General features: G+C 41.8%; 1 protein-coding gene across 1 annotated transcript; it reads left to right on the plus strand.

The window, feature by feature from the left end:
* The first annotated feature begins 78 nt into the window (after positions 1–78).
* btr30 (bloodthirsty-related gene family, member 30) lies at positions 79–26,115 on the plus strand. The gene is made up of 13 exons (XM_079645567.1): positions 79–212; positions 2,204–2,314; positions 2,437–2,856; positions 4,948–5,052; positions 5,213–5,308; positions 5,734–5,967; positions 21,691–21,853; positions 21,947–22,036; positions 22,131–22,157; positions 22,237–22,263; positions 22,446–22,621; positions 23,203–23,358; positions 25,655–26,115. Exons 2-13 carry the CDS (start codon positions 2,204–2,206, stop codon positions 25,853–25,855), a joined length of 1,806 nt encoding a protein of 601 aa, XP_079501693.1. The 5' UTR covers positions 79–212; the 3' UTR covers positions 25,856–26,115.
* The last annotated feature ends 11 nt before the right edge of the window (positions 26,116–26,126 follow it).

Below are 26,126 nucleotides of genomic sequence, written 5' to 3' on the forward strand. Positions count from 1 at the left end.
ATGAAATAACATAATGAGTGTAATAATGACTCAGCGGTTATTAGAGGTGTGATGAGTGTGTGAAGAGTTATAATAATAATAAAGCAGCAGAGCAGACATCTACCTAACTCACCTGACCGCTCTGCTGAATGGAGAGGCCCCGCCCCCGGTGACGTCACAGGCCAACCTGAGTTTCAGGCTTTGAGAGAAACGCGTCGAGACCGAAGCAGCAGGTGAGACTCTTTGGTTACTTTAAACTCACACAAACCTTAATCTAACTTTTATCATTATGCACTCTTCCTCTTCCTCTTCATCTTCATCTTCCTCCTCTTCTCCTCAATCTGTTACTGAAACTTTAATAATCTGTGTTTCCTCTTTTGAACCTCCTGATGAGATCCTGCTGTTAGTGTCTGTGTGTTCGACCTGCTGCTCTCTGATACATACCATAATGCCCTGCTGGCTCCAGCTTTATTTACATCATCTGTTGTTGTTTATTAAACATGTGGAGGAAATAGCTTGTTGTTGTTTACTGCCCGTGTTCTGTGTCTCTGAGTCACATGTTCACAGTGTAACGTCATGTTTGTGTTCATAGTAACAGTCATTTTAATATCTGTATATATTCCTTAATATATTTATATCATAAATACATTTATTTTTGTAGTATTTTTTAAATATAGTTTATTTATTTTGCATCTTTTTAAATAATGTCATATTCCATGAACGAGCTGTTACCCTGGCTAGGCCACGCCCCCTTTTAATCACAATCAGGTGTGTGCGTGCGCGTGTGTGTGCGTGCGTGTGGAATGCAGTCTATCCTCTCTCTGTGGCAGAAGTCCGATTCAGCTTTTATTCATTTCTGGAGGAAATCAACAAATCAGTTCTGAGTGAGAATACAAAGTGTTGATATCAGAAATAGTGCATTATGTGTAAACAGGTATGGACACAATAGGGATATGTGCAATCTGACGGACACTATGCATAGGTGCAGTAGGGAAGGTGCAATATTTGATTATGTATGAATGCAATAGGGAAAGTGCTGTACCTGTATGTTTCTTGTTTGTTTCTTTGCCATGTGATATGTCTCTGTTCTGTATCTATGACTGATTGACCTGAATGTTTTATGTGTATTATCTCGATGCCCGAGACACATTTCTCCTAAGGGAGACAATAAAGCTCTATCTTATAAATACCAACTCTCATTGAAATGAATGAGAAACACGATGAGAGTCTCACTGGCTCGAATCTCACCGGCTCGAATCTCACCGGCTCAAATCTCACCGGCTCGAATCTCACCGGCTCAAATCTCACCGGCTCAAATCTCATTTTCGATATCAGAAATACACATTACAGCCATAGACTGTATAAAGATTACAACAAGTTTAAATTCAATTTCTGATATCAACAATAAACATTCTTACTAAGAATTGATTTGTTGATAACCTCCAGAAATGAATAAAAGCTAAATCGGCAACATGTCTGGATAACAGAATGAAACTCTATTGATAAGAACAGTGTGATGAAGCTTCAGTGAGGAACAGCTGACTCGGGTTCAGTGTTGAGTCATCACTATCGATCAGGAGAGAGGTCAGACATCAGAGGCATGAGGTCAGACTCTCCTCAGGAGTTGAGAGAACATCTCATCATCAGGTTCAGCTTCAAACAGAACTCATTCAGATACGAATACTCTTTTTTTCAGAAAGTCCCAGAATCCTGACTAATTCTGAAAAACAGTTTTTATTTATTTTTCAGAGAAATCTCAGATTCTGACTTTTTTTCAAATCAAAAACTACAAATTCTCTAAAAATAAAACATCGGAATCATTTTTCTCAGAGTTCTGGCAAAAGTTATCACCTCTTCTTCTTCTTCTTCTTCTTCTTCTTCTTTTTCGGAGAATATCAGATAAAACACTTTTCACAGAATATTCTTTTGTAAAGAATTTAGAAAAAAAATCAGAATTCTGACTTTTTTCTCAGAAAAGAATTTATTTTTTTCACATTACAATAATTCTGAGAATTAATGAATTTCAGAATTTATATATTTATCTCATATCTCAACATTTGTTGTACATGTGACCCGGATCCTCTTCAGATATTCACTTTCAGCCTTTTCTCAAAATGTTCAGAATATCACACTTTCCTTCAGATATTAATGTCTCTCTCTCTCTCTCTCTCTCTCTCTCTCTCTCTCTCTCTCTCTCTCTCTCTCTCTCTCTCTCTCCTCTCAGATGATGGCTGAGGCTCCAGATCTGTTCTCTGAGCAGGAGTTAACCTGCTCCATCTGTCTGGACCTGTTTGATGAACCAGTTTCTACTCCATGTGGACACAACTTCTGCCAGGTATAACAATCGCACACACGAACACACACACACACACACACTCACTCACTCACTCACTCACTCACTCACTGAAAAATAACAAAAATAAGTGTAAATAAATATATTGTGATCTCTCCTCTCAGGTGTGTATAGGAGGATATTGGGCGTCCTCCTCTCTTTGCACCTGTCCTCTGTGTAAGCGTGAGTTTGAAGAGCGCCCTCAGCTCAGCGTGAACAAAGTCTTCGCTCTGATAGCAGATAAATATAAAGTTGGTCATTATGGAGCTGCCGGGCCACCTGTGTTGCTAGGTAACGGTTCGCCTGTACTCCCGGGCACCAAGGCGATGCCCCCCGGTGGTGACAGCACGGAGGTGGTGTGGTGTGATGTGTGTACGGGGGGCAAGCAGCCGGCCGTCAGCTCCTGCCTCACCTGCACCGCCTCATACTGCAGAGAGCACCTGCAGCCTCACCTGAGCTCCTCTTTCTACTCAAAACACTCTCTGATGGAGCCGCTGGAGGCCCTGAGGGGGAGGACCTGCAGGACGCACCGCCGCCTAATGGAGGTGAGGGGCATTACACTCATATATACACACAGTAACACACATTAACCTGCAGGACGATCCGCCACCTAATGGAGGTGAGGGGCATTACACTCATATATACACACAGTAACACACATTAACCAGCAGGACGATCCGCCACCTAATGGAGGTGAGGGGCATTACACTCATATATACACACAGTAACACACATTAACCTGCAGGACGCACCGCCACCTAATGGAGGTGAGGGGCATTACACTCATATATACACACAGTAACACACATTAACCTGCAGGACGATCCGCCGCCTAATGGAGGTGAGGGGCATTACACTCATATATACACACAGTAACACACATTAACCTGCAGGACGATCCGCCGCCTAATGGAGGTGAGGGGCATTACACTCATATATACACACAGTAACACACATTAACCTGCAGGACGCACCGCCACCTAATGGAGGTGAGGGGCATTACACTCATATATACACACAGTAACACACATTAACCAGCAGGACGCACCACCGCCTAATGGAGGTGAGGGGCATTACACTCATATATACACACAGTAACACACATTAACCTGCAGGACGCACCGCCACCTAATGGAGGTGAGGGGCATTACACTCATATATACACACAGTAACACACATTAACCTGCATGACGATCCGCCGCCTAATGGAGGTGAGGGGCATTACACTCATATATACACACAGTAACACACATTAACCTGCATGACGATCCGCCGCCTAATGGAGGTGAGGGGCATTACACTCATATATACACACAGTAACACACATTAACCTGCAGGACGCACCGCCACCTAATGGAGGTGAGGGGCATTACACTCATATATACACACAGTAACACACATTAACCTGCAGGGAGATCCGTCGCCTAATGGAGGTGAGGGGCATTACACTCATATATACACACAGTAACACACATTAACCTGCAGGACGATCCGCCGCCTAATGGAGGTGAGGGGCATTACACTCATATATACACACAGTAACACACATTAACCTGCATGACGATCCGCCGCCTAATAGGGGTTTCACAACTACCAATATTTACTAGTCGACACATTTTTCAAAATAGTTGTCGACTAGTCGTTACGTCATAATAGAGACACACAAAGAGAGGTTTACAACTGTATTTTCTATTGGAACTCATACAGTAACATTAAACACTGCATTTTAATTTGTGTTACATGGCTGAGTAAATAACAAACACTGGACTCACCAAAATCGACAGCAAAAAACTCTTGTTTACATAAATGCCACGTAAATCCAGTGCGCAACACTTTATTCGCTGTCCTCCACGATAACGTCCACCTTTCCATATTTTTGGTTTGAACACCAACGCATCGACATGTGAGGGAAGGAGGCTTGACCGCTTTCGGGTGACAGTGTTGCCTGCCAGGGAAAAACCCCTCTCACTCGGGGTGCTTGTGGCTGGAATAGCCAGGTAGCTCCTCGAAAGCGGGGGAAGCGGTGCACGTTTTCTGCCCACCACTCCAGTGGATTATCCATTGTGGGGATATGCGGTGTCCGCTGGCAGTAATCCCGTAGCTCATCATCACTGTTGACCCGTGTTTTCTTGCTGTTCGTTTGCCTCTGTTCAGTGCTGACGCCGGTCCGTTGCTCACTGGTGCTAGCATTACTGCTAGTGCTAGCTGTCGGCAGCGGGTGTCTCATCTTCAGATGGTTGCACATAGCAGATGCATTTGTATTGTACTTCAGTACAGCTGTACACAACTGACACTTCACTGTGGACTTGGTTACATCTTCGTTGAAGTTCTGCCATACATAAGAATGTCGGACGTGTTTTGGAGCATTTTGCAGCACCTCGTTTACCTCCATTTTTTTCACGACTAGTCGACTAGGGCCTACAGCGCCGACTAGTGGTAAAGGTAGTCGACTAGTCGACTAGTCGATTAGTTGGTGAAACCCCTACCGCCTAATGGAGGGAGCACACCCATATTAGCCTTTAGTGATGAAATGGTCATGTTAGGCTTGAGGACTCATTCCTGCATCTCTCTGTTGTGATAATTGATGAATAGGTCCTGAACTTGTTGATAATCTCCCGATGTGTTCACTTGTCCAGGTTTACTGTCGGACATGTCAGCGCTGCATCTGTGCCATCTGTGTCCTGGAGGAACATCGAACTCACAAAACCGTCTCGGTTCAGACGGAGAGACTCGGCAAACAGGTAGAGATCAATATCCCTGCTGCTGTCAATGAGGCGGTTCCTGACTGAATGATACAGTGTGTTCTCCTCTGTGTCCTCCTCTGTGTCCTCCTCTGTGTCCTCCTCTGTGTCCTCCTCTGTGTCCTCCTCTGTGTCCTCCTCTGTGTCCTCCTCTGTTCAGAAACATGTGGCGAGGACGGAGCAGGAGATCCTCAACCGGATCAGAGAGAAGGAGCTTCATGTGACGGAGCTGAAGAGGAAGCTGGAGGCAGTCAAGGTCTCTCTCCTCTCTCTCTTTATCATATAGTGTGCTATGGAGAACGACCCGTTAAGTCTCCGTCAGTTACACGAAGAGTTTCTCAAACTTCAGAAAGCTTCCAGTTAGCTTCCTAAGTGTGAGCTTCGTCTTGAAGATGATCTTTTTCCTCTAAGCTAACTATTTAAACTCTAGCTAACAATGCTCACCTGCTATCTGTCAGCTAACTCTCTCACTGAGCACGTTCACACTTTTTACCTCACATGTTCAGGTGTTATGTTTAGCTACCGACTACAACCGTCATCTTTTAGCTTCTTATTCCTCCAACTTCAATTCAGGCTATGTAAATGTGGATCTTTATAGGCTGCTATCTGCCAGCTAACAGCATGCACACTTCCAGATGTTCCAGATGTTTCAGTTTTTATAGTAATGGCTTGTATCTGCAGAGCTACGCAGAGGGTGAGCGAGGGGAGGTGGATCAGCTGCTGGACCACCTGTCCTCAGCGCTGGACCGGGTCCGGACTCAGGTGTCGGGCGGGATCCAGAACCAGCTGGACACTGTGATGTCACAGGGGGAGGGGCTGGTGAGGCGTCTGGAGGCGGAGCTTAGCCAGCTGACGGACAGGAGAGCCACGCTGGAGGATCAGGCCGTCAGTCAGGACCACATCCTGTTCCTGCAGGTGAGAGAGTCACCTGAAAGTCACCTGAGAGTCACCTGATCCAGACAGGAAACTCCGACTGTCTGCTCTGTCTTTGAACATCTTGTTACTCTGTAGAGTTACTGAGTAGAGTTACTCTGTAGAGTTACTGAGTAGAGTTACTGAGTAGAGTTACTGAGTAGAGTTACTCTGTAGAGTTACTGAGTAGAGTTACTGAGTAGAGTTACTCTGTAGAGTTACTGAGTAGAGTTACTGAGTAGAGTTACTCTGTAGAGTTACTCTGTAGAGTTACTGAGTAGAGTTACTGAGTAGAGTTACTCTGTAGAGTTACTGAGTAGAGTTACTGAGTAGAGTTACTCTGTAGAGTTACTCTGTAGAGTTACTGAGTAGAGTTACTGAGTAGAGTTACTCTGTAGAGTTACTCTGTAGAGTTACTCTGTAGAGTTACTGAGTAGAGTTACTGAGTAGAGTTACTCTGTAGAGTTACTCTGTAGAGTTACTCTGTAGAGTTACTGAGTAGAGTTACTCTGTAGAGTTACTCTGTAGAGTTACTCTGTAGAGTTACTGAGTAGAGTTACTCTGTAGAGTTACTGAGTAGAGTTACTGAGTAGAGTTACTCTGTAGAGTTACTCTGTAGAGTTACTGAGTAGAGTTACTCTGTAGAGTTACTGAGTAGAGTTACTGAGTAGAGTTACTCTGTAGAGTTACTCTGTAGAGTTACTCTGTAGAGTTACTGAGTAGAGTTACTGAGTAGAGTTACTCTGTAGAGTTACTCTGTAGAGTTACTGAGTAGAGTTACTGAGTAGAGTTACTGAGTAGAGTTACTCTGTAGAGTTACTCTGTAGAGTTACTGAGTAGAGTTACTGAGTAGAGTTACTCTGTAGAGTTACTCTGTAGAGTTACTGAGTAGAGTTACTCTGTAGAGTTACTGAGTAGAGTTACTGAGTAGAGTTACTCTGTAGAGTTACTCTGTAGAGTTACTCTGTAGAGTTACTGAGTAGAGTTACTCTGTAGAGTTACTGAGTAGAGTTACTGAGTAGAGTTACTCTGTAGAGTTACTCTGTAGAGTTACTGAGTAGAGTTACTGAGTAGAGTTACTGAGTAGAGTTACTCTGTAGAGTTACTGAGTAGAGTTACTGAGTAGAGTTACTCTGTAGAGTTACTGAGTAGAGTTACTGAGTAGAGTTACTGAGTAGAGTTACTGAGTAGAGTTACTCTGTAGAGTTACTGAGTAGAGTTACTGAGTAGAGTTACTCTGTAGAGTTACTCTGTAGAGTTACTGAGTAGAGTTACTCTGTAGAGTTACTCTGTAGAGTTACTGAGTAGAGTTACTCTGTAGAGTTACTGAGTAGAGTTACTCTGTAGAGTTACTGAGTAGAGTTACTCTGTAGAGTTACTGAGTAGAGTTACTCTGTAGAGTTACTGAGTAGAGTTACTGAGTAGAGTTACTCTGTAGAGTTACTGAGTAGAGTTACTCTGTAGAGTTACTGAGTAGAGTTACTGAGTAGAGTTACTCTGTAGAGTTACTCTGTAGAGTTACTGAGTAGAGTTACTGAGTAGAGTTACTGAGTAGAGTTACTCTGTAGAGTTACTCTGTAGAGTTACTGAGTAGAGTTACTCTGTAGAGTTACTGTGTAGAGTTACTCTGTAGAGTTACTGTGTAGAGTTACTCTGTAGAGTTACTGAGTAGAGTTACTGAGTAGAGTTACCGAGTAGAGTTACTCTGTAGAGTTACTGAGTAGAGTTACTCTGTAGAGTTACTGAGTAGAGTTACTGAGTAGAGTTACCGAGTAGAGTTACTCTGTAGAGTTACCGAGTAGAGTTACTCTGTAGAGTTACTCTGTAGAGTTACTGAGTAGAGTTACTCTGTAGAGTTACCGAGTAGAGTTACTCTGTAGAGTTACTGAGTAGAGTTACTCTGTAGAGTTACTGAGTAGAGTTACTGAGTAGAGTTACTCTGTAGAGTTACTCTGTAGAGTTACTGAGTAGAGTTACTGAGTAGAGTTACTGAGTAGAGTTACTGAGTAGAGTTACTGAGTAGAGTTACTCTGTAGAGTTACTGAGTAGAGTTACTGAGTAGAGTTACTGAGTAGAGTTACTGAGTAGAGTTACTGAGTAGAGTTACTCTGTAGAGTTACTGAGTAGAGTTACTGAGTAGAGTTACTCTGTAGAGTTACTGAGTAGAGTTACTGAGTAGAGTTACTGAGTAGAGTTACTGAGTAGAGTTACTCTGTAGAGTTACTCTGTAGAGTTACTGAGTAGAGTTACTCTGTAGAGTTACTGAGTAGAGTTACTCTGTAGAGTTACTGAGTAGAGTTACTGAGTAGAGTTACTCTGTAGAGTTACTGAGTAGAGTTACTCTGTAGAGTTACTGAGTAGAGTTACTCTGTAGAGTTACTGAGTAGAGTTACTGAGTAGAGTTACTCTGTAGAGTTACTCTGTAGAGTTACTCTGTAGAGTTACTGAGTAGAGTTACTGAGTAGAGTTACTGAGTAGAGTTACTCTGTAGAGTTACTGAGTAGAGTTACTGAGTAGAGTTACTCTGTAGAGTTACTCTGTAGAGTTACTCTGTAGAGTTACTCTGTAGAGTTACTGAGTAGAGTTACCGTGTAGAGTTACTCTGTAGAGTTACTCTGTAGAGTTACTGAGTAGAGTTACTGAGTAGAGTTACTGAGTAGAGTTACTCTGTAGAGTTACTCTGTAGAGTTACTCTGTAGAGTTACTGAGTAGAGTTACTGAGTAGAGTTACTGAGTAGAGTTACTCTGTAGAGTTACTGAGTAGAGTTACTGAGTAGAGTTACTCTGTAGAGTTACTGAGTAGAGTTACTCTGTAGAGTTACTGAGTAGAGTTACTGAGTAGAGTTACTCTGTAGAGTTACTCTGTAGAGTTACTGAGTAGAGTTACTCTGTAGAGTTACTGAGTAGAGTTACTGAGTAGAGTTACTGAGTAGAGTTACTCTGTAGAGTTACTGAGTAGAGTTACTCTGTAGAGTTACTGAGTAGAGTTACTGAGTAGAGTTACTCTGTAGAGTTACTCTGTAGAGTTACTGAGTAGAGTTACTCTGTAGAGTTACTGAGTAGAGTTACTCTGTAGAGTTACTCTGTAGAGTTACTGAGTAGAGTTACTCTGTAGAGTTACTGAGTAGAGTTACTGAGTAGAGTTACTGAGTAGAGTTACTCTGTAGAGTTACTGAGTAGAGTTACTGAGTAGAGTTACTCTGTAGAGTTACTGAGTAGAGTTACTGAGTAGAGTTACTGAGTAGAGTTACTCTGTAGAGTTACTCTGTAGAGTTACTGAGTAGAGTTACTGAGTAGAGTTACTCTGTAGAGTTACTCTGTAGAGTTACTGAGTAGAGTTACTCTGTAGAGTTACTCTGTAGAGTTACTGAGTAGAGTTACTCTGTAGAGTTACTGAGTAGAGTTACTGAGTAGAGTTACTCTGTAGAGTTACTGAGTAGAGTTACTGAGTAGAGTTACTCTGTAGAGTTACTGAGTAGAGTTACTGAGTAGAGTTACTCTGTAGAGTTACTGAGTAGAGTTACTGAGTAGAGTTACTGAGTAGAGTTACTGAGTAGAGTTACTCTGTAGAGTTACTGAGTAGAGTTACTCTGTAGAGTTACTGAGTAGAGTTACTCTGTAGAGTTACTGAGTAGAGTTACTCTGTAGAGTTACTGAGTAGAGTTACTGAGTAGAGTTACTCTGTAGAGTTACTGAGTAGAGTTACTGAGTAGAGTTACTCTGTAGAGTTACTGAGTAGAGTTACTGAGTAGAGTTACTGAGTAGAGTTACTGAGTAGAGTTACTCTGTAGAGTTACTGAGTAGAGTTACTGAGTAGAGTTACTGAGTAGAGTTACTGAGTAGAGTTACTCTGTAGAGTTACTGAGTAGAGTTACTCTGTAGAGTTACTCTGTAGAGTTACTCTGTAGAGTTACTGTGTAGAGTTACTCTGTAGAGTTACTCTGTAGAGTTACTCTGTAGAGTTACTGAGTAGAGTTACTGAGTAGAGTTACTCTGTAGAGTTACTCTGTAGAGTTACTGAGCAGAGTTACTCTGTAGAGTTACTCTGTAGAGTTACTGAGTAGAGTTACTGAGTAGAGTTACTCTGTAGAGTTACTCTGTAGAGTTACTCTGTAGAGTTACTGAGCAGAGTTACTCTGTAGAGTTACTCTGTAGAGTTACTGAGTAGAGTTACTGAGTAGAGTTACTCTGTAGAGTTACTGAGTAGAGTTACTCTGTAGAGTTACTGAGTAGAGTTACTCTGTAGAGTTACTGAGTAGAGTTACTCTGTAGAGTTACTCTGTAGAGTTACTCTGTAGAGTTACTGTGTAGAGTTACTCTGTAGAGTTACTCTGTAGAGTTACTCTGTAGAGTTACTGAGTAGAGTTACTGAGTAGAGTTACCGAGTAGAGTTACTCTGTAGAGTTACCGAGTAGAGTTACTCTGTAGAGTTACTCTGTAGAGTTACTCTGTAGAGTTACTGAGTAGAGTTACCGAGTAGAGTTACTCTGTAGAGTTACCGAGTAGAGTTACTGAGTAGAGTTACTCTGTAGAGTTACTCTGTAGAGTTACTGAGTAGAGTTACTGAGTAGAGTTACTGAGTAGAGTTACTGAGTAGAGTTACTCTGTAGAGTTACTGAGTAGAGTTACTGAGTAGAGTTACTCTGTAGAGTTACTGAGTAGAGTTACTGAGTAGAGTTACTCTGTAGAGTTACTGAGTAGAGTTACTCTGTAGAGTTACTCTGTAGAGTTACTCTGTAGAGTTACTGAGTAGAGTTACTCTGTAGAGTTACTCTGTAGAGTTACTGAGTAGAGTTACTCTGTAGAGTTACTGAGTAGAGTTACTCTGTAGAGTTACTCTGTAGAGTTACTCTGTAGAGTTACTGAGTAGAGTTACTCTGTAGAGTTACTGAGTAGAGTTACTGAGTAGAGTTACTCTGTAGAGTTACTGAGTAGAGTTACTCTGTAGAGTTACTGAGTAGAGTTACTCTGTAGAGTTACTGAGTAGAGTTACTCTGTAGAGTTACTGAGTAGAGTTACTGAGTAGAGTTACTCTGTAGAGTTACTCTGTAGAGTTACTGAGTAGAGTTACTCTGTAGAGTTACTGTGTAGAGTTACTGAGTAGAGTTACTCTGTAGAGTTACTCTGTAGAGTTACTCTGTAGAGTTACTGAGTAGAGTTACTGAGTAGAGTTACTCTGTAGAGTTACTGAGTAGAGTTACTGAGTAGAGTTACTCTGTAGAGTTACTCTGTAGAGTTACCGAGTAGAGTTACCGAGTAGAGTTACTGAGTAGAGTTACTCTGTAGAGTTACTCTGTAGAGTTACTGAGTAGAGTTACTCTGTAGAGTTACTGAGTAGAGTTACTGAGTAGAGTTACTGAGTAGAGTTACTGAGTAGAGTTACTGAGTAGAGTTACTCTGTAGAGTTACTGAGTAGAGTTACTGAGTAGAGTTACTGAGTAGAGTTACTCTGTAGAGTTACTGAGTAGAGTTACTGAGTAGAGTTACTCTGTAGAGTTACTGAGTAGAGTTACTGAGTAGAGTTACTGAGTAGAGTTACTCTGTAGAGTTACTCTGTAGAGTTACTCTGTAGAGTTACTCTGTAGAGTTACTGAGTAGAGTTACTCTGTAGAGTTACTGAGTAGAGTTACTGAGTAGAGTTACTCTGTAGAGTTACTGAGTAGAGTTACTGAGTAGAGTTACTCTGTAGAGTTACTGAGTAGAGTTACTCTGTAGAGTTACTCTGTAGAGTTACTGAGTAGAGTTACTCTGTAGAGTTACTGAGTAGAGTTACTCTGTAGAGTTACTGAGTAGAGTTACTGAGTAGAGTTACTGAGTAGAGTTACTCTGTAGAGTTACTGAGTAGAGTTACTGAGTAGAGTTACTGAGTAGAGTTACTCTGTAGAGTTACTGAGTAGAGTTACTGAGTAGAGTTACTCTGTAGAGTTACTGAGTAGAGTTACTGAGTAGAGTTACTGAGTAGAGTTACTCTGTAGAGTTACTCTGTAGAGTTACTGAGTAGAGTTACTGAGTAGAGTTACTCTGTAGAGTTACTGAGTAGAGTTACTGAGTAGAGTTACTGAGTAGAGTTACTGAGTAGAGTTACTCTGTAGAGTTACTGAGTAGAGTTACTGAGTAGAGTTACTCTGTAGAGTTACTGAGTAGAGTTACTCTGTAGAGTTACTGAGTAGAGTTACTGAGTAGAGTTACTCTGTAGAGTTACTGAGTAGAGTTACTGAGTAGAGTTACTGAGTAGAGTTACTCTGTAGAGTTACTGAGTAGAGTTACTCTGTAGAGTTACTCTGTAGAGTTACTGAGTAGAGTTACTGAGTAGAGTTACTCTGTAGAGTTACTGAGTAGAGTTACTCTGTAGAGTTACTCTGTAGAGTTACTGAGTAGAGTTACTGAGTAGAGTTACTCTGTAGAGTTACTGAGTAGAGTTACTGAGTAGAGTTACTGAGTAGAGTTACTGAGTAGAGTTACTGAGTAGAGTTACTCTGTAGAGTTACTGAGTAGAGTTACTGAGTAGAGTTACTCTGTAGAGTTACTGAGTAGAGTTACTGAGTAGAGTTACTGAGTAGAGTTACTGAGTAGAGTTACTCTGTAGAGTTACTGAGTAGAGTTACTGAGTAGAGTTACTGAGTAGAGTTACTGAGTAGAGTTACTGAGTAGAGTTACTCTGTAGAGTTACTGAGTAGAGTTACTCTGTAGAGTTACTGAGTAGAGTTACTGAGTAGAGTTACTGAGTAGAGTTACTCTGTAGAGTTACTCTGTAGAGTTACTCTGTAGAGTTACTGAGTAGAGTTACTGAGTAGAGTTACTCTGTAGAGTTACTGAGTAGAGTTACTGAGTAGAGTTACTGAGTAGAGTTACTGAGTAGAGTTACTGAGTAGAGTTACTGAGTAGAGTTACTCTGTAGAGTTACTGAGTAGAGTTACTGAGTAGAGTTACTGAGTAGAGTTACTGAGTAGAGTTACTCTGTAGAGTTACTGAGTAGAGTTACTGAGTAGAGTTACTGAGTAGAGTTACTGAGTAGAGTTACTGAGTAGAGTTACTCTGTAGAGTTACTGAGTAGAGTTACTCTGTAGAGTTACTGAGTAGAGTTACTGAGTAGAGTTACTGAGTAGAGTTACTCTGTAGAGTTACTCTGTAGAGTTACTCTGTAGAGTTACTGAGTAGAGTTACTGAGTAGAGTTACTCTGTAGAGTTACTGAGTAGAGTTACTGAGTAGAGTTACTCTGTAGAGTTACTGAGTAGAGTTACTCTGTAGAGTTACTCTGTAGAGTTACTCTGTAGAGTTACTGAGTAGAGTTACTCTGTAGAGTTACTGAGTAGAGTTACTCTGTAGAGTTACTCTGTAGAGTTACTGAGTAGAGTTACTGAGTAGAGTTACTCTGTAGAGTTACCGTGTAGAGTTACTGAGTAGAGTTACTCTGTAGAGTTACTGAGTAGAGTTACTCTGTAGAGTTACCGTGTAGAGTTACCGAGTAGAGTTACTCTGTAGAGTTACTGAGTAGAGTTACTCTGTAGAGTTACTCTGTAGAGTTACTCTGTAGAGTTACCGAGTAGAGTTACTCTGTAGAGTTACTCTGTAGAGTTACTGAGTAGAGTTACTGAGTAGAGTTACTGAGTAGAGTTACTCTGTAGAGTTACCGTGTAGAGTTACTGAGTAGAGTTACTCTGTAGAGTTACCGTGTAGAGTTACTGAGTAGAGTTACTGAGTAGAGTTACTCTGTAGAGTTACCGTGTAGAGTTACTGAGTAGAGTTACTCTGTAGAGTTACCGTGTAGAGTTACTGAGTAGAGTTACTCTGTAGAGTTACTCTGTAGAGTTACCGAGTAGAGTTACTCTGTAGAGTTACTCTGTAGAGTTACTCTGTAGAGTTACCGAGTAGAGTTACTCTGTAGAGTTACTCTGTAGAGTTACTGAGTAGAGTTACTCTGTAGAGTTACTGAGTAGAGTTACTGAGTAGAGTTACTGAGTAGAGTTACTCTGTAGAGTTACCGTGTAGAGTTACTGAGTAGAGTTACTCTGTAGAGTTACCGTGTAGAGTTACTGAGTAGAGTTACTCTGTAGAGTTACTCTGTAGAGTTACCGAGTAGAGTTACTCTGTAGAGTTACTCTGTAGAGTTACTGAGTAGAGTTACTGAGTAGAGTTACTGAGTAGAGTTACTCTGTAGAGTTACTCTGTAGAGTTACCGTGTAGAGTTACTGAGTAGAGTTACTCTGTAGAGTTACTGAGTAGAGTTACTGAGTAGAGTTACTGAGTAGAGTTACTCTGTAGAGTTACTGAGTAGAGTTACTGAGTAGAGTTACTCTGTAGAGTTACTCTGTAGAGTTACTCTGTAGAGTTACTGAGTAGAGTTACCGTGTAGAGTTACTCTGTAGAGTTACTCTGTAGAGTTACTCTGTAGAGTTACTCTGTAGAGTTACTGAGTAGAGTTACTGAGTAGAGTTACTGAGTAGAGTTACTGAGTAGAGTTACTCTGTAGAGTTACTCTGTAGAGTTACTGAGTAGAGTTACTCTGTAGAGTTACTGAGTAGAGTTACTCTGTAGAGTTACTGAGTAGAGTTACTGAGTAGAGTTACTCTGTAGAGTTACTGAGTAGAGTTACTGAGTAGAGTTACTCTGTAGAGTTACTGAGTAGAGTTACTCTGTAGAGTTACTGAGTAGAGTTACTCTGTAGAGTTACTGAGTAGAGTTACTCTGTAGAGTTACTCTGTAGAGTTACTCTGTAGAGTTACTGAGTAGAGTTACTGAGTAGAGTTACCGTGTAGAGTTACTCTGTAGAGTTACTCTGTAGAGTTACTCTGTAGAGTTACTCTGTAGAGTTACTGAGTAGAGTTACTGAGTAGAGTTACTGAGTAGAGTTACTCTGTAGAGTTACTCTGTAGAGTTACTGAGTAGAGTTACTCTGTAGAGTTACTCTGTAGAGTTACTGAGTAGAGTTACTGAGTAGAGTTACTGAGTAGAGTTACTGAGTAGAGTTACTGAGTAGAGTTACTGAGTAGAGTTACTGAGTAGAGTTACTGAGTAGAGTTACTGAGTAGAGTTACTCTGTAGAGTTACTGAGTAGAGTTACTGAGTAGAGTTACTCTGTAGAGTTACTGAGTAGAGTTACTGAGTAGAGTTACTCTGTAGAGTTACTGAGTAGAGTTACTCTGTAGAGTTACTGAGTAGAGTTACTGAGTAGAGTTACTCTGTAGAGTTACTGAGTAGAGTTACTCTGTAGAGTTACTGAGTAGAGTTACTCTGTAGAGTTACTCTGTAGAGTTACTCTGTAGAGTTACTGAGTAGAGTTACTGAGTAGAGTTACTGAGTAGAGTTACTCTGTAGAGTTACTGAGTAGAGTTACTCTGTAGAGTTACTGAGTAGAGTTACTCTGTAGAGTTACTCTGTAGAGTTACTCTGTAGAGTTACTGAGTAGAGTTACTGAGTAGAGTTACTCTGTAGAGTTACTGAGTAGAGTTACTCTGTAGAGTTACCGAGTAGAGTTACTCTGTAGAGTTACTCTGTAGAGTTACTGAGTAGAGTTACCGAGTAGAGTTACTCTGTAGAGTTACTGAGTAGAGTTACTCTGTAGAGTTACTGAGTAGAGTTACTGAGTAGAGTTACTCTGTAGAGTTACTCTGTAGAGTTACTGAGTAGAGTTACCGAGTAGAGTTACTCTGTAGAGTTACTGAGTAGAGTTACTCTGTAGAGTTACTGAGTAGAGTTACTGAGTAGAGTTACTCTGTAGAGTTACTGAGTAGAGTTACTGAGTAGAGTTACTGAGTAGAGTTACTCTGTAGAGTTACTGAGTAGAGTTACTGAGTAGAGTTACTGAGTAGAGTTACTCTGTAGAGTTACTGAGTAGAGTTACTGAGTAGAGTTACTGAGTAGAGTTACTCTGTAGAGTTACTGAGTAGAGTTACTCTGTAGAGTTACTGAGTAGAGTTACTGAGTAGAGTTACTGAGTAGAGTTACTGAGTAGAGTTACTCTGTAGAGTTACTCTGTAGAGTTACTCTGTAGAGTTACTGAGTAGAGTTACTGAGTAGAGTTACTCTGTAGAGTTACTGAGTAGAGTTACTGAGTAGAGTTACTCTGTAGAGTTACTGAGTAGAGTTACTCTGTAGAGTTACTGAGTAGAGTTACTGAGTAGAGTTACTCTGTAGAGTTACTGAGTAGAGTTACTGAGTAGAGTTACTGAGTAGAGTTACTCTGTAGAGTTACTGAGTAGAGTTACTGAGTAGAGTTACTGAGTAGAGTTACTCTGTAGAGTTACTGAGTAGAGTTACTCTGTAGAGTTACTGAGTAGAGTTACTGAGTAGAGTTACTCTGTAGAGTTACTCTGTAGAGTTACTGAGTAGAGTTACTGAGTAGAGTTACTGAGTAGAGTTACTCTGTAGAGTTACCGAGTAGAGTTACTGAGTAGAGTTACTCTGTAGAGTTACTGAGTAGAGTTACTCTGTAGAGTTACTGAGTAGAGTTACTCTGTAGAGTTACTGAGTAGAGTTACTGAGTAGAGTTACTCTGTAGAGTTACTGAGTAGAGTTACTCTGTAGAGTTACTCTGTAGAGTTACTGAGTAGAGTTACTCTGTAGAGTTACTGAGTAGAGTTACTGAGTAGAGTTACTCTGTAGAGTTACTGAGTAGAGTTACTGAGTAGAGTTACTCTGTAGAGTTACTCTGTAGAGTTACTCTGTAGAGTTACTGAGTAGAGTTACTGAGTAGAGTTACTCTGTAGAGTTACTCTGTAGAGTTACTCTGTAGAGTTACTCTGTAGAGTTACTGAGTAGAGTTACTCTGTAGAGTTACTGAGTAGAGTTACTGAGTAGAGTTACTCTGTAGAGTTACTGAGTAGAGTTACTGAGTAGAGTTACTCTGTAGAGTTACTCTGTAGAGTTACTGAGTAGAGTTACTGAGTAGAGTTACTCTGTAGAGTTACTCTGTAGAGTTACTGAGTAGAGTTACTCTGTAGAGTTACTGAGTAGAGTTACTGAGTAGAGTTACTCTGTAGAGTTACTCTGTAGAGTTACTGAGTAGAGTTACTGAGTAGAGTTACTGAGTAGAGTTACTGAGTAGAGTTACTCTGTAGAGTTACTGAGTAGAGTTACTCTGTAGAGTTACTGAGTAGAGTTACTCTGTAGAGTTACTGAGTAGAGTTACTGAGTAGAGTTACTCTGTAGAGTTACTGAGTAGAGTTACTCTGTAGAGTTACTCTGTAGAGTTACTGAGTAGAGTTACTGAGTAGAGTTACTCTGTAGAGTTACTGAGTAGAGTTACTCTGTAGAGTTACTGAGTAGAGTTACTCTGTAGAGTTACTCTGTAGAGTTACTGAGTAGAGTTACTCTGTAGAGTTACTGAGTAGAGTTACTCTGTAGAGTTACTCTGTAGAGTTACTCTGTAGAGTTACTGTGTAGAGTTACTCTGTAGAGTTACTCTGTAGAGTTACTGAGTAGAGTTACTGAGTAGAGTTACTGAGTAGAGTTACCGAGTAGAGTTACTCTGTAGAGTTACCGAGTAGAGTTACTCTGTAGAGTTACTCTGTAGAGTTACCGAGTAGAGTTACCGAGTAGAGTTACTCTGTAGAGTTACTGAGTAGAGTTACTGAGTAGAGTTACTCTGTAGAGTTACTCTGTAGAGTTACTGAGTAGAGTTACTGAGTAGAGTTACTGAGTAGAGTTACTGAGTAGAGTTACTCTGTAGAGTTACTGAGTAGAGTTACTGAGTAGAGTTACTCTGTAGAGTTACTGAGTAGAGTTACTGAGTAGAGTTACTGAGTAGAGTTACTGAGTAGAGTTACTCTGTAGAGTTACTGAGTAGAGTTACTCTGTAGAGTTACTCTGTAGAGTTACTGAGTAGAGTTACTGAGTAGAGTTACTGAGTAGAGTTACTGAGTAGAGTTACTCTGTAGAGTTACTCTGTAGAGTTACTGAGTAGAGTTACTGAGTAGAGTTACTGAGTAGAGTTACTGAGTAGAGTTACTCTGTAGAGTTACTGAGTAGAGTTACTCTGTAGAGTTACTGAGTAGAGTTACTCTGTAGAGTTACTGAGTAGAGTTACTGAGTAGAGTTACTGAGTAGAGTTACTCTGTAGAGTTACTGAGTAGAGTTACTCTGTAGAGTTACTGAGTAGAGTTACTCTGTAGAGTTACTGAGTAGAGTTACTCTGTAGAGTTACTGAGTAGAGTTACTGAGTAGAGTTACTCTGTAGAGTTACTCTGTAGAGTTACTCTGTAGAGTTACTGTGTAGAGTTACTGAGTAGAGTTACTCTGTAGAGTTACTGAGTAGAGTTACTCTGTAGAGTTACTCTGTAGAGTTACCGAGTAGAGTTACCGAGTAGAGTTACTGAGTAGAGTTACTCTGTAGAGTTACTCTGTAGAGTTACTGAGTAGAGTTACTGAGTAGAGTTACTCTGTAGAGTTACTGAGTAGAGTTACTCTGTAGAGTTACTGAGTAGAGTTACTGAGTAGAGTTACCGAGTAGAGTTACTCTGTAGAGTTACTCTGTAGAGTTACTGAGTAGAGTTACTGAGTAGAGTTACTGAGTAGAGTTACTCTGTAGAGTTACTCTGTAGAGTTACTGAGTAGAGTTACTGAGTAGAGTTACTGAGTAGAGTTACTCTGTAGAGTTACTGAGTAGAGTTACTGAGTAGAGTTACTCTGTAGAGTTACTGAGTAGAGTTACTCTGTAGAGTTACTGAGTAGAGTTACTGAGTAGAGTTACTGAGTAGAGTTACTCTGTAGAGTTACTGAGTAGAGTTACTCTGTAGAGTTACTGAGTAGAGTTACTGAGTAGAGTTACTCTGTAGAGTTACTGAGTAGAGTTACTCTGTAGAGTTACTGAGTAGAGTTACTGAGTAGAGTTACTGAGTAGAGTTACTCTGTAGAGTTACTGAGTAGAGTTACTGAGTAGAGTTACTGAGTAGAGTTACTGAGTAGAGTTACTCTGTAGAGTTACTCTGTAGAGTTACTGAGTAGAGTTACTGAGTAGAGTTACTCTGTAGAGTTACTGAGTAGAGTTACTGAGTAGAGTTACTCTGTAGAGTTACTGAGTAGAGTTACTGAGTAGAGTTACTCTGTAGAGTTACTGAGTAGAGTTACTCTGTAGAGTTACTGAGTAGAGTTACTGAGTAGAGTTACTGAGTAGAGTTACTCTGTAGAGTTACTGAGTAGAGTTACTGAGTAGAGTTACTGAGTAGAGTTACTGAGTAGAGTTACTCTGTAGAGTTACTGAGTAGAGTTACTGAGTAGAGTTACTGAGTAGAGTTACTCTGTAGAGTTACTGAGTAGAGTTACTGAGTAGAGTTACTGAGTAGAGTTACTGAGTAGAGTTACTCTGTAGAGTTACTGAGTAGAGTTACTGAGTAGAGTTACTCTGTAGAGTTACTCTGTAGAGTTACTCTGTAGAGTTACTGAGTAGAGTTACTGAGTAGAGTTACTGAGTAGAGTTACTGAGTAGAGTTACTCTGTAGAGTTACTGAGTAGAGTTACTCTGTAGAGTTACTCTGTAGAGTTACTCTGTAGAGTTACTGAGTAGAGTTACTGAGTAGAGTTACTGAGTAGAGTTACTGAGTAGAGTTACTGAGTAGAGTTACTCTGTAGAGTTACTGAGTAGAGTTACTCTGTAGAGTTACTCTGTAGAGTTACTCTGTAGAGTTACTGAGTAGAGTTACTGAGTAGAGTTACTGAGTAGAGTTACTGAGTAGAGTTACTCTGTAGAGTTACTGAGTAGAGTTACTCTGTAGAGTTACTCTGTAGAGTTACTCTGTAGAGTTACTGAGTAGAGTTACTGAGTAGAGTTACTGAGTAGAGTTACTCTGTAGAGTTACTGAGTAGAGTTACTGAGTAGAGTTACTCTGTAGAGTTACTCTGTAGAGTTACTGAGTAGAGTTACTGAGTAGAGTTACTGAGTAGAGTTACTGAGTAGAGTTACTGAGTAGAGTTACTGAGTAGAGTTACTGAGTAGAGTTACTGAGTAGAGTTACTGAGTAGAGTTACTCTGTAGAGTTACTGAGTAGAGTTACTGAGTAGAGTTACTCTGTAGAGTTACTGAGTAGAGTTACTGAGTAGAGTTACTCTGTAGAGTTACTGAGTAGAGTTACTGAGTAGAGTTACTCTGTAGAGTTACTCTGTAGAGTTACTGAGTAGAGTTACTGAGTAGAGTTACTGAGTAGAGTTACTCTGTAGAGTTACTGAGTAGAGTTACTCTGTAGAGTTACTGAGTAGAGTTACTGAGTAGAGTTACTGAGTAGAGTTACTGAGTAGAGTTACTGAGTAGAGTTACTCTGTAGAGTTACTGAGTAGAGTTACTGAGTAGAGTTACTGAGTAGAGTTACTCTGTAGAGTTACTGAGTAGAGTTACTGAGTAGAGTTACTCTGTAGAGTTACTCTGTAGAGTTACTGAGTAGAGTTACTGAGTAGAGTTACTGAGTAGAGTTACTCTGTAGAGTTACTGAGTAGAGTTACTGAGTAGAGTTACTCTGTAGAGTTACTGAGTAGAGTTACTGAGTAGAGTTACTGAGTAGAGTTACTCTGTAGAGTTACTGAGTAGAGTTACTGAGTAGAGTTACTGAGTAGAGTTACTGAGTAGAGTTACTGAGTAGAGTTACTCTGTAGAGTTACTCTGTAGAGTTACTCTGTAGAGTTACTGAGTAGAGTTACTGAGTAGAGTTACTCTGTAGAGTTACTGAGTAGAGTTACTCTGTAGAGTTACTGAGTAGAGTTACTGAGTAGAGTTACTCTGTAGAGTTACTGAGTAGAGTTACTCTGTAGAGTTACTGAGTAGAGTTACTCTGTAGAGTTACTGAGTAGAGTTACTGAGTAGAGTTACTCTGTAGAGTTACTGAGTAGAGTTACTCTGTAGAGTTACTGAGTAGAGTTACTCTGTAGAGTTACTGAGTAGAGTTACTCTGTAGAGTTACTGAGTAGAGTTACTCTGTAGAGTTACTGAGTAGAGTTACTCTGTAGAGTTACTCTGTAGAGTTACTGAGTAGAGTTACTCTGTAGAGTTACTCTGTAGAGTTACTCTGTAGAGTTACTCTGTAGAGTTACTGAGTAGAGTTACTGAGTAGAGTTACTCTGTAGAGTTACTCTGTAGAGTTACTGAGTAGAGTTACTGAGTAGAGTTACTCTGTAGAGTTACTCTGTAGAGTTACTGAGTAGAGTTACTGAGTAGAGTTACTCTGTAGAGTTACTGAGTAGAGTTACTCTGTAGAGTTACTCTGTAGAGTTACTCTGTAGAGTTACTGTGTAGAGTTACTGAGTAGAGTTACTCTGTAGAGTTACTCTGTAGAGTTACTCTGTAGAGTTACTCTGTAGAGTTACTGAGTAGAGTTACTCTGTAGAGTTACTCTGTAGAGTTACTCTGTAGAGTTACTCTGTAGAGTTACTGAGTAGAGTTACTCTGTAGAGTTACTCTGTAGAGTTACTGAGTAGAGTTACTGAGTAGAGTTACTCTGTAGAGTTACCGAGTAGAGTTACTCTGTAGAGTTACTCTGTAGAGTTACTGAGTAGAGTTACTGAGTAGAGTTACTCTGTAGAGTTACTCTGTAGAGTTACTCTGTAGAGTTACCGAGTAGAGTTACTCTGTAGAGTTACTCTGTAGAGTTACTGAGTAGAGTTACTGAGTAGAGTTACTCTGTAGAGTTACCGTGTAGAGTTACTGAGTAGAGTTACTCTGTAGAGTTACTCTGTAGAGTTACTCTGTAGAGTTACCGAGTAGAGTTACTGAGTAGTTTACAAAACGTTCCCTCTCTACCCAGAGTTACGAGGAGGCGACGTTCCCCCTGGGGGAGGAGCAGCGGGGGGAGGAAGAGCCAGATTTCTCCCTGCACTTCCAGCTGCGGGAGGTGAAGAGCTCCCTGCTGGAGGTCAAGGAGAAGATGGAGGACATCCGGATGGGAGAGGTCCGGCCCAGAGGCTCCGGTGAGATCAATGTGTTTCAGGGTCCATTAGAAAAGTGATGTCTTTGTGTGGAAAAAGATGACATCATAATGTTATCTTATATCTGTGCTTCAGGCTCGGCTGGAGAGATGATGACGGCGGAGAGCCTGCTCAGTCTGAGAGGAAGCTCGGCCAGTCTGAGGAAGAGCCAGTGGAGTCTGAAGGGTGAGGGTTCAGCATCTACTCACCTTTACCTCAGAGTCCTGCTGCTGCGTGCCTGTGAGGGCTTTGGTTCTAATGACTTCTTGTCTGCCCTCAGATCTGAAGAAGATGAAGCCGGTCTCAGGTTCGTCTTTCAATCAATTCATAAACGTATTGTTAATTAAATATAATTATGATTTGATCCAGCTTCATGTCTGTTACAGGACACAAGAAGGCTCGAGTTTACATGGGTGAGTGTTTCATGATTTCTCTTTATCTTATTTACTGTAGCAGAAAGCCTGATCTCCTTCACAGATCATGAGGAGATCGTTTTGATGTTGAACGTCTGACTCTGTCTGGCTTTCAGTCACACAGGAAGTGCTTCATGGTGTGTTCACCTGTCTCAGCCTCCTCACATCTTGTGTCTCCTCAGAGGACGTGACTCTGAACCCGGTCACAGCGTACCCGTTCCTCATCCTGTCGGAGGACAGGAAGCAGGTGAAGAGAGGAGAGAAGCTTCAGTTCTACAGAAACTCCCAGCAGCGCTTTGACGTGTGGTCGTGCATCAGCGGGAAGGAGAGCTTCAGCACGGGGAGGCACTACTGGGAGGTATTTACATATACAACCCTAACCCTCGGGTACATTCGGTTTGCAGGTAAAAGACAAGGGATCCATTATGAGTGTTATCATTTATGACTTTATGACCAATCTGTTGTGATTGGTCCACAGTTTAGAGATGTCCCGCCCCTTAGCCTGTCACGTACAATGTGCTGGAGCGTTAGCCAGTAGGAGTGCGAGTGTTCTGGAGTGATGTCACTGTGTTCCAGAAGTAAACACATGTTATGTTATGTGCTGGACCCCCCAGGTGTTTGTGTGGGACAACAACACGTTGATTATATGTTATTGTCCCACACAAACACCTGGGGGGTCCAGCACATCCCAGGTGTTTTGATGGTGGTGTGTGTGTGTGTGTGTGTGTGTGTGTGTGTGTGTGTGTGTGTGTGTGTGTGTGTGTGTGTGTGTGTGTGTGTGTGTGTGTGTGTGTGTGTGTGTGTGTGTGTGTGTGTGTGTGTGTGTGTGTGTGTGTGTGTGTGTGTGTGTGTGTGTGTGTGTGTGTGTGTGTGTGTGTGTGTGTGTGTGTGTGTGTGTGTGTGTGTGTGTGTGTGATATATATATTTATATATGTGCAGGTGTCTGTGGGGGAGAGTAAGGACTGGAAGCTGGGGGTCGTCAGTGAATCGGCTCCCAGGAAGGGTCTGTTTGACATGAGTCCCTCTAACGGGTACTACGCCATCTGGTGGAGCAACAGCACCCTGCGCGCCCTCACCGCCCCCCCCCTCACCAAGGTACTGGTTCATTATTATTATATCCTTTATTGCATTATATTTTTGTTTTCTACTACAGCAGAGTTTCTCAAAGTGTTTCATACCAAGGACCTCTCAGCCAATAGAAACCCTCACAGACCACCTGACTCCCATATACCCAGAATCAAGCGGCCTGCTCACCACTCCAACAGTAACACATGACAGCTTCACCTCTCTGTATCGTTCACACATGAAATCAACAACACAGATTCTAAATCTCCTTCAGAGGAGACGTAGAATGCTCTCAGGTTTTACACCTCTTATGAAACGTAGACTACATTTATTACGGAGTTGATGTCCAACAGACTCTCAGATCGTTTTACTGAGAGAAATGCTAAATGCATGAAGTACGAGACAAACCTCCAAATAAAATACAGTCAAACTTTGGCTCCAGTTTAACATGAGCTCAACATTCAAGTGAATTATTTACTCTGCTCCATTTGTTTAGCATTGTTTACGCACTCATTGGCTGTTTGTCTCTGTTGCTCCTGTACGAGGCATGTTTCAACTGTTTGAGAAACACTTTGTTTACACTTTATACATTTATTATTTATTATTCAACAGAAAAAGGAACACTTTTTATACAGGAAAAAGACAAGGAGATTGTTAGAAAAATCTTGATGATGATGGCTTTTTCCCAAATTCTGACTTTTTCTGAATACTTAAAAGATTATGGTAATCTTTTTAGTATCTATTAGTAATCTCTGGTCCCCGGCTTGAGCCTCAGGATCCATGTATCTGTGATCCTCTCCAGAATGGAAGGAGTCATCACATACAGAGCATCAACTAGTTCCTGAACAGTGTCCTTCACATGCTGATATCCAAGAGAGGGAGTTCCTCAGTCACAAGATCAAATCAAGTTTTATTTATAGAGCACATTTATAAACGAGCCAAAGAGCTTTACGTATAATAACAATATCCTCCAGTAGAGACAACAACACAGTGTGCAGAATATCAGTCTGAGGAAACAACACCCTCTGTCCTCAGACCCTCTGTCCTCAGACCCTCTGTCCTCAGACCCTTTGTCCTCAGTCCCTCTGTCCTCAGACCCTCTGTCCTCAGACCCTCTGTCCTCAGACCCTCTGTCCTCAGACCCTTTGTCCTCAGTCCCTCTGTCCTCAGACCCTCTGTCCTCAGACCCTTTGTCCTCAGTCCCTCTGTCCTCAGATCCTCTGTCCTCAGACCCTCTGTCCTCAGACCCTCTGTACTCAGACCCTCTGTCCTTAGACCCTCTGTCCTCAGACCCTCTGTCCTAGACCCTCTGTCCTTAGACCCTCTGTCCTCCGACCCTCTGTCCTCCGACCCTCTGTCCTCAGACCCTCTGTCCTCAGACCCTCTGTCCTCAGTCCCTCTGTCCTCAGTCCCTCTGTCCTTAGACCCTCTGTCCTCAGACCCCTTAGACCCTCTGTCCTCAGACCCTCTGTCCTCAGACCCCTTAGACCCTCTGTCCTTAGACCCTCTGTCCTCAGACCCCTTAGACCCTCTGTCCTCAGACCCTCTGTCCTCAGACCCCTTAGACCCTCTGTCCTCAGACCCTCTGTCCTCAGACCCTCTGTCCTTAGACCCTCTGTCCTCAGACCCTCACATCGTACAAAGAAACACTTCCAGAGAAACCCACAGTTTAAAGTGGAACATGGAGAAACCTCAGGGAGAGCAACAGAGGAGGGATCCCTCTCCCAGGACGGACAGACGTGCAATAGATGCCGTGTGGAAAGAAGAGAGAATACATTTAGAACATATAGACCGAATGTTAGCAAATGCATGTGTCTGTAATAAGAAGATGAATCTAAGATCTCAACTACAATCCTGTGGGAGCCTTCAGGGAAGCAGCATGACGAGACCCAGGCAGGACCACAGAGACAGGTTCAGCCACGACCCGAACCACGACCTAATCCAGAACTCAGGGTAGAGGATCCAGGACACAGGACCACAGCAAGAGGATCAGCCTCGACTCAGGATCCCGGCGTAGATATAGACACAAAACAAGAACAAATGTGTCTGGGTTAATCGGAACACGAGAATACACGGACAGACAGACGGAAGAACATGATGGAGGAATAGAAAGCAGTATTCAATGTTTACTTCAGATTAGCTCCACGTCAGAAATGAGCATGCTTGTCATATGTCTCTCTCCATAGAGGCTGAATCATCATGTTCATCACATAGCTATCATATGCCTCAAACAGTCCTGATGCTCTTCTAGGTAATCACACATCCTGTCATGTTCACAGCTACAGGTGATACCTTTAATGAAATGTAATAACATGACCCTGTGCAGGTGAAGAGCCCCCAGAAGCTGCGCCAGGTGGGCGTGTTCCTGGACGTGGACGAGGGCCAGGTGTCGTTCTTCAACGTGAAGACGAGCTCTGAGATCTACAGCTTCAGCGGAGAGTTCTCCGACAGGATGTTCCCTCTGTTGGGAACCGGAGACAAGGAGGTTCCTCTGGTTCTCATGAGCACCCAGCACCAGCTCACATGAGTATCCATTAAGACCTGCCTCTGATAGGATAACACTCACAGAGAGAGAGAGAGACCATTGCACCGTCTGAATAACCCGCTCAGCTCCATTCAGATATCTGCTGTGTTCATCATAACCAGACACACAGAGAGAGAGAGCCTGAAGTCACACACACTTTCTACACTCAGAGAGAGAGAGAGAGAGCCTGAAGTCACACACACTTTCTACACTCAGAGGACACAGAGAGAGAGAGCCTGAAGTCACACACACTTTCTACACTCAGAGGACACAC

This window comes from Notothenia rossii (assembly GCF_949606895.1).
Source record: "Notothenia rossii genome assembly, chromosome: 8".
Lineage (NCBI taxonomy): Eukaryota > Metazoa > Chordata > Actinopteri > Perciformes > Nototheniidae > Notothenia > Notothenia rossii.